At 37.5% G+C, this 12,031-nt stretch overlaps 1 protein-coding gene across 1 annotated transcript; it reads right to left on the minus strand.

Moving 5' to 3' along the window:
• pnpt1 (polyribonucleotide nucleotidyltransferase 1) lies at positions 1–9,759 on the minus strand. The gene is made up of 28 exons (XM_005807853.3): positions 9,528–9,759; positions 9,335–9,395; positions 8,666–8,740; positions 8,398–8,503; positions 8,264–8,313; positions 8,094–8,157; positions 7,947–7,994; positions 7,706–7,819; positions 6,611–6,797; positions 6,466–6,517; positions 6,302–6,359; positions 6,127–6,223; positions 5,932–6,034; positions 5,479–5,549; positions 4,844–4,880; positions 4,674–4,740; positions 4,070–4,159; positions 3,920–3,973; positions 3,437–3,546; positions 3,264–3,335; positions 2,960–3,023; positions 2,790–2,873; positions 2,611–2,694; positions 1,999–2,105; positions 1,792–1,847; positions 859–937; positions 735–782; positions 1–655 (listed from the first exon to the last, which is right to left on the minus strand). Exons 1-28 carry the CDS (start codon positions 9,644–9,646, stop codon positions 500–502), a joined length of 2,313 nt encoding a protein of 770 aa, XP_005807910.3. The 5' UTR covers positions 9,647–9,759; the 3' UTR covers positions 1–499.
• Between the last annotated feature and the right edge of the window lie 2,272 nt (positions 9,760–12,031).

Below are 12,031 nucleotides of genomic sequence, written 5' to 3' on the forward strand. Positions count from 1 at the left end.
GAACCTGAAATTCTTTTATTTACAGATCACTTACAAACTACAAACATAACAGAAGACAAATGTCTTGGCTATGTCTTCCGCATTATTGTGTCCATATTTTGATCCCGGCAGTCTGTCAGTGCACATTATAAACGCGTAGATATTAAATATGGAGCTGCAGATCAAAAAGAGCCAGTACTGTAACTCAGGTGTGAGTAATAAAAGCGGAGTTGATCTGGGATGTGGTGAACAGATCTCCAAACCGTTTCATGCACTGAGACGACATAAAAAAGGATCAGTACCAAGACGACAGCTACTTTCTCTCTCACTTTGTGCTCCTAAGGCAGATTGCCACCAGGTTACTTGTTTCGTCTAACAGCATCTCTGTCATCTTCACGTCTGCTTTTTCAGTTCACAAAAACATCTCCCTCTGGCAGCCTTCTCCGTCAAGTCTTTGCCCTAAAGACATCGCCACAGAGTGAATCCCTTTTTGTCAGGCAAAGCCTGCTGTGGCACCCGATCATGAATCGCTGATGTCCCTGTGGATGCTGCTGGCGCCCATGGAGATGCTCTGCTTCTCACTCAGTGTCTTGACAACGGTTGCAGCAGGGGAGTGAAGCACCTTCCGGGACAGCCTCATTCTTCCGTCTGTTGGATCTCGACCAAAGTACTTTACCTGTCATCACAACACAAATTAAACATTACATTACAGTAGAGAATGAAATCAAGAAACAACCAGTTTTATAAACACCTACCTGTATCTCCTGTCCCACCTCTAAGCCTAAAGCACTGGGATGTTTAATCTAAAACAAGGGATTCATTAAATTACAATCTGTACTCAAACCTTGATTAAACTTAAATAGACGCAAATGTACTGACTCGTTTGTGATCCAACTGGGAATTGTGCAGCAGGACTGGAGTCATGTTAGGATAAAGTTTCACCATAACACCAACGTCCCTTCAGAAGAAAGGAAAAGCCATTAGTCCCTATATAATAATTCAGGAGTTGCAGTGCACCGTAAAAGTTAACTTTGTCTTCAAACATCTCTGATTCCTGCCACTCCAGTAACAACAGGGTGCCTCACAAAATGGGAAATACAAGAGAACATGGCTTTCAAGATGGTGGTGCTGAATTTTATTGATACAATGTAACAGCCACTCAGGTAAACTTGCCAACGTCTGCACTCAAGGCAATAATTTAAGTGTAAAACAACTGGAATTGTATATTCCCAAAAGCATTCACTCGTCTCCCTTCATATCACTAACACCTTATTCCCAATTACACAGAGTTTAATATGATTTTGGCCACAACTCTTCCTGGAAGGAAAATTTCTGACAATTAATCGGAAAAACAAACTGGCACATTCTACAGATGTTTCATTTAACCGCTTAAGCTTTTTTATACATAAAATATTAGGAATACATTGAAAGATGAAAAAAAAACAACTAATGATTCAGTTCTTTCTTTAAACAATACAAATATTTTATCACCTTTATTACTTTATTGAATTTGAACAAAGTGAAGCTAAAACTGTGCCACTTGAAAAGTTTAGGGTAAAACATATTTACAGACAAAGGTGTTTTAATTTCAAATGCAAATGTGTTTATATTTTGTACAGTTTTGGCTTAATTATGGCTTTGAATATGTTGTTTTTTTCAGCAATTGGCCTTTTGAGTCTGTAAAATTGAAGTAGTTGACAATTATGTCAATGAGTTTATATTGAGAAATTAAAACTTTTAACATATTTCTACCAGTGCTGCCTTAGCAAAGCTGCTAACATCTATTATTACGGTATTGCAGTGTTTCCACACCTTATTTCTGAGATTGTGGCAGTGTAGATAGCTCCAAACTCCAGCTGCTGTTCTTGCTGCCAAACAAAGACACAAATGCCAACATTAAGATGCTTCATAAATCAATAGAAAGCCATAACTCTAGAAATGTTCAAGACAGAGTGGCCAAGTTCAGGAAGGTGACAGATCCAGCCAGAGAATCTGTTGTAAAAGCAGGTGAGGACTCACATCGTCTTTGCAGATGTCTTTGATGAAGTCTTGGGCTTCGTTCATCGCTCCAGGTGTCGGGGCGAACACAGAAAAAGTCTCCTCGTCCATCTGGCTTATTGTAACGCCTTGATTGGGGCCGGGGGAGGAAATGTATACTATTTATATTCTGCTAAAAGTCTGTAGTAATTCCATGTACTTTTCAAAAGTTTATTTTCCCCTGAACTTTTCCTTATTGGGACACTTTACAACCACAAACCTCTGTGTGTTTTATTTGGATTGGATCCAAATGTGGAGGATGAGCCTCAGCTATTCTTCTGATATTACCTTTTATTCAGCTCTATCAATGTTTTCACCAAGCCTAATTTTTCATTTAGCGGTATCAGAGTAAATGAATACAAATGCATGTCACACATTCACATTTTCTGACAGCATTTTTCAAATTATAAAAAAACAAAACATGTTTCATTTTATTTCTACTTCAATCATGCTCTACAATCTGCTGCTCTGCTACATGAAAACCCAGTAAAATACACTATAATCTGCTATTCTAACAAAACTAAAGTGGAAAAACGTTTTTGAGGCTCTGCATTCCTACATCTTCCGGACACGACCTCATTACTTGAACAGTACCTGTCTGAGCCTGAATTCTGCGAAGGTTATATCCTCCCGGACCAACAAAGCGACCTCTCCTAGACACAGGCACCTGGACATTTTCTGAGACAAAAAAAAACAAAACAACGAAACATAAGTCTAACATACCAACAAACTTATTTTAACAGGTTTCAAACTGCCTGATTTTTCTAACCTACCAACAACAGGTCCGTTCTCCTTCCTGTTCTCTCTGGGTTTTGCTATACATTTGTTCATAATGCCCAATATTTCCCTCTTTGCCACTGAAACAGAAGAACATTCAATCAAAAATGGTGGTACATTTACATTTTAGTAAAGTAATCTTGACTTTCTATAGGGACTTGTATACCTGTAGCCTGCTGAATCGCCTCCATGACCACCTTTAGAGGTAAACCTGGAATCTTCACATCAGCCTTGAAGGAAAAGAAAAGAAATTAACTTAAATCACCATTGAGACATTTATTGTTAGCAGCTGCCATGTTGCATAATGTCAATTCACTTTAATTGCATGTATTCATTTAAAGCTTTTTCCAATCTTAAATAAGGGATTATTTAGATTTACATTGAAACTCCAACATAACAAATATTTGTCTGAAAAACGAGATGCATTTATGTATTTTCAGACAGAGCTGGGCAGGTTTAAAATGCAGCACCTGTAAAGCAGTGATGCCTTTGTTTGTTCCTGCCAGCTTGAAGTCCATGTCTCCCAGATAGTCCTCTATTCCCTGTTCAGGAAAGCATAAGTGGCAAACATTCACTTTTTTTTTTTTTAAATTATTACATTGGAAGATCTTGTTTAAAAGCTAAATTAAGCAGAAAATTGTACCAGAATATCTGTCAGCAATCTGTAGTCTTCTATCTCGGTTGGTTTCTCCGGGTTCGCCTTGGAGATGAGACCGATGGCGACACCTGCCACCGCAGAGGAGATGGGAACACCTGGTAACATAAATATGGACATAAATTAGTAAAGAACCTCTTAGTTTTAGTTATATGCACAAACAATCACTGCAAAAAGTAACCAGAACATCAATTAGTTCTATATATTTTAGTATTGACTGCATAAATTCAGATGAAAATGATCGTTATCCTCACTCCGGCAAAAGCAAAGACATATTTATTAATTGAAGTTTTTTTTCAAAAGGCATCATTGTAATTCAGATGAGTGATCTGTGAACTGAGTGATGCATAACACTGACATGAAATGTATGATGCAACATTGGCGAGTATTTTTTTTGTTAAGATATTTATGATTAAACTCTAAATGAAATTTGCTACTAAACAGAGTGGAGAGCTTCGCCGCTTCTTGAACCTGAATCCATGAGAGCCAGGCTGCCTCCACATGCCGAAGCCATTGAAGACGATCCTGAAAGGAGATCAAAACCAGAAAATTGGAGTTATTTGCTTTTTAGGACCTCTTTTAAACTGTATTACAGTTTCCAGAATGCATCACAGCACTAACCGTTTGACTCCAGCACTTCAGCTGTGACCCTGATGGTGAAAGGGAAATCTTTAGGAATGACGGGCCTCAGAGCCTTCTCAGCAAGAGCGCCTGCAAACACACAAAGCAAGAAATTTAATGGCAATAAAGTACTGGGGCGCAGTCTGTGGCCAATACATATCAACGTGTTGCCAGTTTTTTCTTTCCTACAGCCATTTTGTGTCTGTAAAAACATTTACTTACTTCAGTTTGTATTTATATGTTTATTAGGAATTATAGAGATAAATACAAGTAAAAAGGCCAGTGGACCTTTAGAAAATATAATTAAGTTTGGACAAATTGCTCCTTTAATCAAACTAAAATACCTTTAAATGGTTTCCGTTTCTGGAGTCATAAGAGTGTACTTCCTTCCAGTAAACTATGACTATATTTTGGATAAGAACATTAAATTTGTTGGTCATCAAGGCAGTTATGAAAAGTGTTTATGGTCAGTATGAAGCATCCCACTGCAGACTGCTCAAATTCAGGCCCAAAGAAATCAGGAACAAAACGACCAAAACCACAAACGTTAAGGACGCTGATGGAGAAAAGAAACAAAAAAGACCAGCAGCCAATGCAAACGAACCGTGTCCGAGTTCTCTCCTGTTGAGTCCTCCCATCTTCCCGGTCTCATTCGTTGCGTACGGAGGGAACTGAATCAGACAAATTGGATTTTAAAATTAGTTGGAGGATCAGAAAAGAAAAAAGAGATCCTATATTTCTCCCAATGAACAAATAAATGAGTATTTTACTCACTTCATAATGAAGCATGAAGTTTTTGTCTTTGATGCCACTGAAGAACAAAACCAGAAAAGAAAGATTTATTACAGTTTCATTTTAACCTGCTTGATTATTCACACAGGAGATCATTTTTACAGCTAACTTTGTAGACGGATCAAAAGCAAACTGTAGTCTAAAGGACTTTGCTTATTGTCTGAATTCAAATTATACAATTTCTTTATGAATATAAACTTTAACTGCATTGCCCCCAAGAATAGACATACTGTACTTTACATCACATGTACATAATATAGTGTAAAAATGCTAAACAGGCCATTTACATAAACCAGAAAAGTCTGACTCCATTAAAAAAAAAGGCTTAAGACTATTTGGAGGTTGTGTAAAATCTAACGAGAATTAGGTTCTCATTAGATTTCACAAAATGCAATACTAAAGCACCTTAATAGTGAAATTTCTAAGTTTGAACATTATTTTTTTCCTTTTCAGAAACTGTTACATTTTGTCTGTAGTCATAATTTACACATTCAACTCATTTTCAACAACCACAATTTCATCCCAAGTATGCCTGACTTCAGCTTCTTTTTTTTTAAACAGAAGTACTCATTTCTAGACAAATAACCAAATGAACAGCAGGCAGGTGAACGTCTCACCTCAGAGCCGTAGTGATGATATCCGTCTTGACGCTCGACTCCAGGGAGTCAAATGTAACACTGGAAAGCACCTGCAGGAAGTACAAAAAATAGTCTATTAAGATTTTTTTTATTATTTAAAAAATTATATAACTGTTCTTTTTCATGCAAAAAACACTTTGTCATTTGATGTGTTGCATCTTTGCCATTTTAAAACAAAAGATACAGTATGTCACTGCAAAATGGAACCAAACTTTTTGGACATGTGGACACATTTGTTTTCAAAGTCTCATAAAAATAGGTAAAAAAAAAAAAAAAAGAAGCACTTAAAAATAAGTTTGTCATTTATTGCAGCAGTGCTACACAGGATTTTTTCAGAACAAATTAAGTGAATTTGTTAAGGAAAATTCACAGTAAAAACACATTTTATTTTTTGTTTGTTTTTATGTTGTTTTTTTATTTTTTTTTACACACCTGAGTTTGTCCTCTCTGAAACAGAGCGGAGCCATGGAGTGGCTTGAAGAGGTCGATTTCGCAGGAAATCTTCCTTAAAGCCGTCAGTTCCCTCCCATCGCATCTTTGACATGAATAAAAAGCAGCTTTCATTATAAATAAAGATCCCAAAGCATCATTGAGATGTAAAATTACAGTAATACAGGTAACACCAACCTCTTGTATTCATTAAGCACTAAATTTCGGAAGACCTCTTTGCTCACGGCGTTGAACGATTCGATGACTTCAAACGGCTCAGCCTGCGGAAATTTTTCTAAACATAAACATTAATCACCACATAAGATGATGAAGTTAGAAATTAAGATTAGTAAGAAGATGAAATGTTGGCCACCTTTTATGTTTTCCTCGGTTTCTAGTCGAACTTTATTGATCGCTTCATCTCTTGAAATCTGACATGAGAGGAAAGACATTATGAGAAGATAATAAATTTCATCATCATATGCAGCCTGAGCTATTTCAGTGATGATAATAAATGGATGGGATAGCAGGCTCTACCTTATCATGTGTATAATCTGTAAAAACAGCATAGATCCTCTCAGCAGATAATCTAGAATAAGGAAAAACAGATCATGACTCACACTGGCGGAGACACTTTGCTTCCAAACAGACCGACTGTTTCACTTTAGATCTTAGATCTTACTGCCGCACGTGTTCCACCATCTCCGTGGGAACAGAGAACATCTTCACCGGCGTTCGCTTGGTGATCTTCTGCTCCCGCACCAGCTGCTGGATGGCCAGTATGATCTGCTGAGTGTGTTTGACTCCCACCTTCATTGCATGGCAGAAGTCCTGCTGCAGCACGTTCTCGGCCGACGCCTCGATCATCACTGACGGAAACAGACATCTGGATCAAAAGCCGAGTATTGGTAGGCAAAGAGAAGTAGCTGCGGGAATTTCAGGCAAGTTCTGCCGTAATTTCCAAAAAGTAACACAAACTATTTTCTGCTTTTTAAAAATTGGTAATTGGCCAGAAACATGAAATTGATGCACTCCTAAAATATGCCAATAGTTATATTACTGAGATAAAAGATATGCTTACTGAGTTTGAGTGTTGACTTTTTTTATTGTCGATATTTCATAACAGAAATTCTGCACATTCCTCATGCTAAAACGATCCGTTCTATTCCAGACAAACATTGTTTATGCCCTTCTTCTGCATAAATTTTAAATTTCAATGTGAGCTTAAAGGAAGGGATAATAAATTGATTTATAAATGGACTAAAGGACAAGAAGAGATGATGGATAAATTTATGGCAGATACTGCTTTAAATATCCTATATTTTGGTAATAGAAAAGGAAAAAAAAGCTGTAAATAGATTTTTTTCACCACATTATATGTTTTTTTTCTATACTTATTCCAGACGTAAAGACTTATTAATTAAATTCCATACTATTTTTTTCAGGCTGCACGTCATGAGCTCTAGTCTTATTCTTTCTCTCAATTTAAACATTTTCACTTTTAACCTGGAGGACATTTAAAAAGTTTTCACTTCAAAGGCTGCAGCAAATTATTAAAAATAAGCTAAATATCTAACTATTTAACTTAATAAGCTAAATAGTTTAGCTTTATAAAAGCAACAAGATCCTCAAATAATTAAATCTGATTCCATTTTAGTCTGACATCTGTGATCAACTCATGATGCACCTACATATTCCAGAGGTTTGATCTTTTTTTCCCCCCGGTTTCTAATTCATTTTATCTTGTCGAACACTAGGATAGGCTTTTTAAACTCACCCACTTGACTGCTGGGGGCTCCGGCCACAATAAGGTTCAGACTGCTGGACGCCATCTCTGCCCTGGTGGGGTTGACCAGCAGCTCTCCATCAACCATGCCGACTCTCACAGCACCTGCAGACCCACAAGCAGTCCCAGTCAGAGCAGGCCTTCATCAGGACTGTAATGTAACAGCCGGAAATGTCGAGGGAGTTGAACTAAAGCATCTGAGCGGGACAGAAACTGCTGTGTGGTTTGTCACCTATGGGTCCATGCCAAGGGATGTCCGACAGAGCCAGAGCAGCCGAAGCTTTAGTGAAACAAAGCAGAGTTTTAGAAAGGTGTTTTTTTTGTTTTGTTTTGTTTTGGAAATAATGAGTTTCCAGGATTTGTTTCTTTTTTTGGTTACCTGCATTAATTGCTAGAACATCTGGATCATTGACACCATCAACTGCAAGCAGGTTACAAAGAACCTTTAGGAGAGATAAACAACAAAGAATACTGTTATTTCTGATCTAAAGGAAATCAGTGCAAAGCTTTAAATGAATAATTAATAAAACAGGTTCAAACTGAAGTTACCTGAGTGTCATAAAAGTAGCCAGGAGGGAAAAGTGGCCTTATCGAGCGATCTAAGCAACAAAGTGGAGTTGGTTAATAGCAGGAACAGAACACAAGTATCTAAACGTGATGAAAGGAGGGCACATCCAGCTCACCGATGAGTCTGCTGGTGAGGATTTCATTGTCTGTAGTGCCCAGCTCTCGTCTCAAATAGTTGGTGGGGATTCGACCCGCAGCAGCTGCTTTCTGCCTGTAGTCCACCTGTCAAAGGAAATAACAATCACTAACCAAGATAAATCCAAAACTCAAATCCACCTTATGTAAAACTCCTCTGAATGACCATGACTAGCTAAACGCATTCATTAAAACAACAACAACAACAACACAGGGTTGGGAATTTCTCTGCAGTGGACGGGAACTTACAACAAGTGGCATGAACTGAGACAGCGACGGTTTGGTTTTGCTGACGGCGGTCACCATCACTGAGGTGTCTCCCAGCTGCAGAGTGAGGATGAAAAACTGTCACCCTTCTCAAAGTTAGACAGGCTTCTTTAAAATACTTTAAACATAACTCGTTTGAAAAATGATCTAGTTATACAAGTGCTGTTGCACATGGGTTTAAATAGTATCTGCAGAAATAATATTGACAATAATAGTCTAAATAAAAAGTTTTTTTTTCTTTAAAGCTTCTAAACTTTTTAGATTAACTTAAATAACAAACTATAGTAAACTAAAGCACAAAAATACTACGATAAGGCACCTCTTCACAATAACAATCTCATTTTGCAGGAAAACTGATACATGGTGGCACATTGTTTTTTTTTTTTTAGCAATTATCAAATGACACATTAAATAGTTTTAAAATAACCCAGAGAGATATGACGCTTCTGCAAATCAGATTTAGTTATTTTAAGTAACTAAAAATAAACATCTTTGCCAGGAACTGAAAAGCTTCCCTTGAGGTGGCAGAAATCGTGTAAAAATTTGTTTACTCTGCAGTATATATATATATATATATATATATATATATATATATATATATATATATATGAATGCATTAAAATAAAGTAAATTTTGGCATTTCTTTTCTACCTGTACTACAGCAGACCCATCAGCAAATCTGGCCAAACTCCCTGAAGAGATTTCAAGTTTCCTGCAAAAGACCAAGAACATAAAGAGACACTAAACAACAGCTTCAGTTCGTTCATCACAATCGAGAACAGAACTCGTGCTGAGCTCGGTCCCAGCTAATGAGAAAGAAAAGAAAGACTGAAAGTCAACTCACTTCTCTCCAAGGTCTACTCCCACTCTCCGTGGGTTGGAGTTCCTGCTATAAATGCTCTGGTGACATGAACGGACATGGAGGCGCGCGAACGAGCGTCCGAGTCCAACTAGATACCTCATATTTACAGAATCCCGAAGCGCGAGAGCTGGTTCTGAAGGAAGCCAGGAGGAGTTACAGTTTACAGGTAGGAGCTGCCATGACAGTCAGTCACATGTATGGAACTACGTAACGACATCGCCGCTTCTGATTGGCTCGGTAGAATAGATGTGTGTAACATCAAATGTAGTCGCATTACAACAGTTCCGTTTCGTGTCGTACCTCTTCTTCTTCGTTTTCTATTATGGAGGATTGCAAATAACTTTAAGGTGCATACCGCCACCTACTGCATATGCGTGTGTAGAAGCAATGATAACATTAACTCACATCCATTAAATCCTATTTTTTAAGTTTGTATTATGAAGATAAATAAATAATGCTTTACTTAATGTGTAAATATCCTCTATGTTTCCTTTGGCTACTAATATAAATATTCCATTCATGTCCTGTCCATCTTACTGTTTTCCTCAATCTCTCTATTTCAGGCTCATATATTTCACAATTCATCAATACTCTAAATTTTCTTTCCCTCACATCCTCTACACTTATCATTATTTTCAGCTAGCTTTAACTTTTTACCTAATTTTACCTTATGATATGCTATGATCTAACAATTTCCTAACAGTGTTCACAGCTTTCTGGTTTTTGGGTGGGATGTCTGCATTGACTGAACATTTTCACTCCTCTTCAGCAGTTATTTTATATGTAGGCTTTTGCTTTCTTCTGCTGACTGTGTCCATCTCCTACATTCATGCAAGTCTTCTGCAGATGACCTCAAATGCTTCTGCAATTGTCACCAACAAATCTGCTTACAGCATTCACACTGAATTTTTGCAGGAAATGCAATTTTTTCTAGTGTTATTTTTGCGTTTAACAACCCTTAAATAATTAAAATGAGATTAAGTGAAATGGAACGAAATAAGCTTGAACCAGTTTAAATCAACAGAAACTAATTGCAAGAAACTTTCGTTTTCAGTCTAGTTTCTTGCAAATTCAAACAGGTGCAAGATGAACTTCTAACCGCTAGGTGTCAGGCTGGTGACAATAACAATGCCTCAATGTCAATAACGTCTTTCTTTTCATCGCTCACCAGCACACATTTATTTATTTATTTATTTATTTATTTATTTATTTATATTTTCAATGTCAATCTTGTGTTCACATCTTGTTTATACCATCAAGGACTACTCTCCTACATTTTAAATTAATAAAAAGATTCAAAACATTTTTATTTTTGTTCCAGATTGCCAAAAAACAATTTTCATCAAACACCTATAAGAGTTATTTTAACTTCTTTTTTTTTAACCATTGCACTGCTACTGAAAAGTCATTTCTTTCAGTTTATTAGTCATTTTTAGTGAACTAGTTGCAGCCATTCCAGAAGATAACTACCAACAAACAGCCTCCAGTCAGTCACTGAGCCGTCTTGCTTACAGCGGGGGGCACTCACAGTTGTTATGGCAACAAATGAGCATTAACAGCATCTCTTGTGCATGCTGGATCACCTACAGGCACGACAACATGCACACACAAACACAGACAGATGCACACACCAGCTAATTGCTGGAGAAAATAGGAGGGTTCCCTCAAGTGCCTACAAGTGCATGACACAGGCTCACGTTCCCATAATTACTAGAACCAGTAACCGTAGGAACACATCATTCTGCTGTGTGTTTTTATGGCTTAGGGAGGCACTGATATCACATTTCAATCATGCAGAACTGATGAAACAGAACCCATCAAATGTTCAGTATGCAGATTAATCAAAATCTGTCTTTTCCCTCACAAAAGTATTACATGTTTTTGTGGGAAGCTGAGACCAAACTAAATACTCTTACTTAAAGACACAAATAGGCAATAAAATATGACAGATATATGGTTGGGGGTTGTGGAGGTGCCCATCGACCTGTGCAAACTTAAGCGTCTGCATGTTTTCACCCCTTCAACACTCAGGATGTTTGCATGAATTTGTTGTTGTTTTCAGGCTGCAACGTTGAATGAGCTGCACATGCACATGGAGATTATCTCTCCTATAAGAATTTGGTGAACAAATGGATATGTGCAGACTTGTAATCAGCGATGTCAGTAACGCAGTAATTCAGAAAAAAATATTGGTGGTGGTAGTGTCATGATCTGCGGCCGTTTTGCTGCTTCAGGGCCCAGATGACTTACCAGAGCAAATGGAACCATGAATTCTTCTCTTTAACAGAAAGCCTCAAAGCAGAAAATCTAGCCACTCAGAACTGGACTATTGTCTGTGGAGCAGTAGCAAGTCATCTGAATGATTTGGGGGAGAGAAAAAAAGCTAAGTTAAGATTTTAGGGTGGCCTAGTCAAAGTCTGGGCATCAATCTGATTTTGGTAGTGAGCCATGACCAATTTAGCTGAAATAAAACATGTATACAAACT

Source organism: Xiphophorus maculatus, chromosome 22, assembly GCF_002775205.1.
Source record: "Xiphophorus maculatus strain JP 163 A chromosome 22, X_maculatus-5.0-male, whole genome shotgun sequence".
Taxonomy (NCBI): Eukaryota; Metazoa; Chordata; class Actinopteri; order Cyprinodontiformes; family Poeciliidae; genus Xiphophorus; species Xiphophorus maculatus.

What these genes read in the sequence shown, in the direction of transcription:
- pnpt1 (XM_005807853.3), bottom strand. Translation starts at nt 9,646, where the DNA reads ATGAGGTATCTAGTTGGACTCGGACGCTCGTTCGCGCGCCTCCATGTC. An exon ending in CCCTTGGCATGGACCCATAG is followed by an intron (nt 7,820 to 7,946) that starts GTGACAAACCAC and finishes GTGGGTCTGCAG; the next exon opens with GTGCTGTGAGAGTCGGCATG. An exon ending in AGGTGGGACAGGAGATACAG is followed by an intron (nt 656 to 734) that starts GTAGGTGTTTAT and finishes TTGTGATGACAG; the next exon opens with GTAAAGTACTTTGGTCGAGA.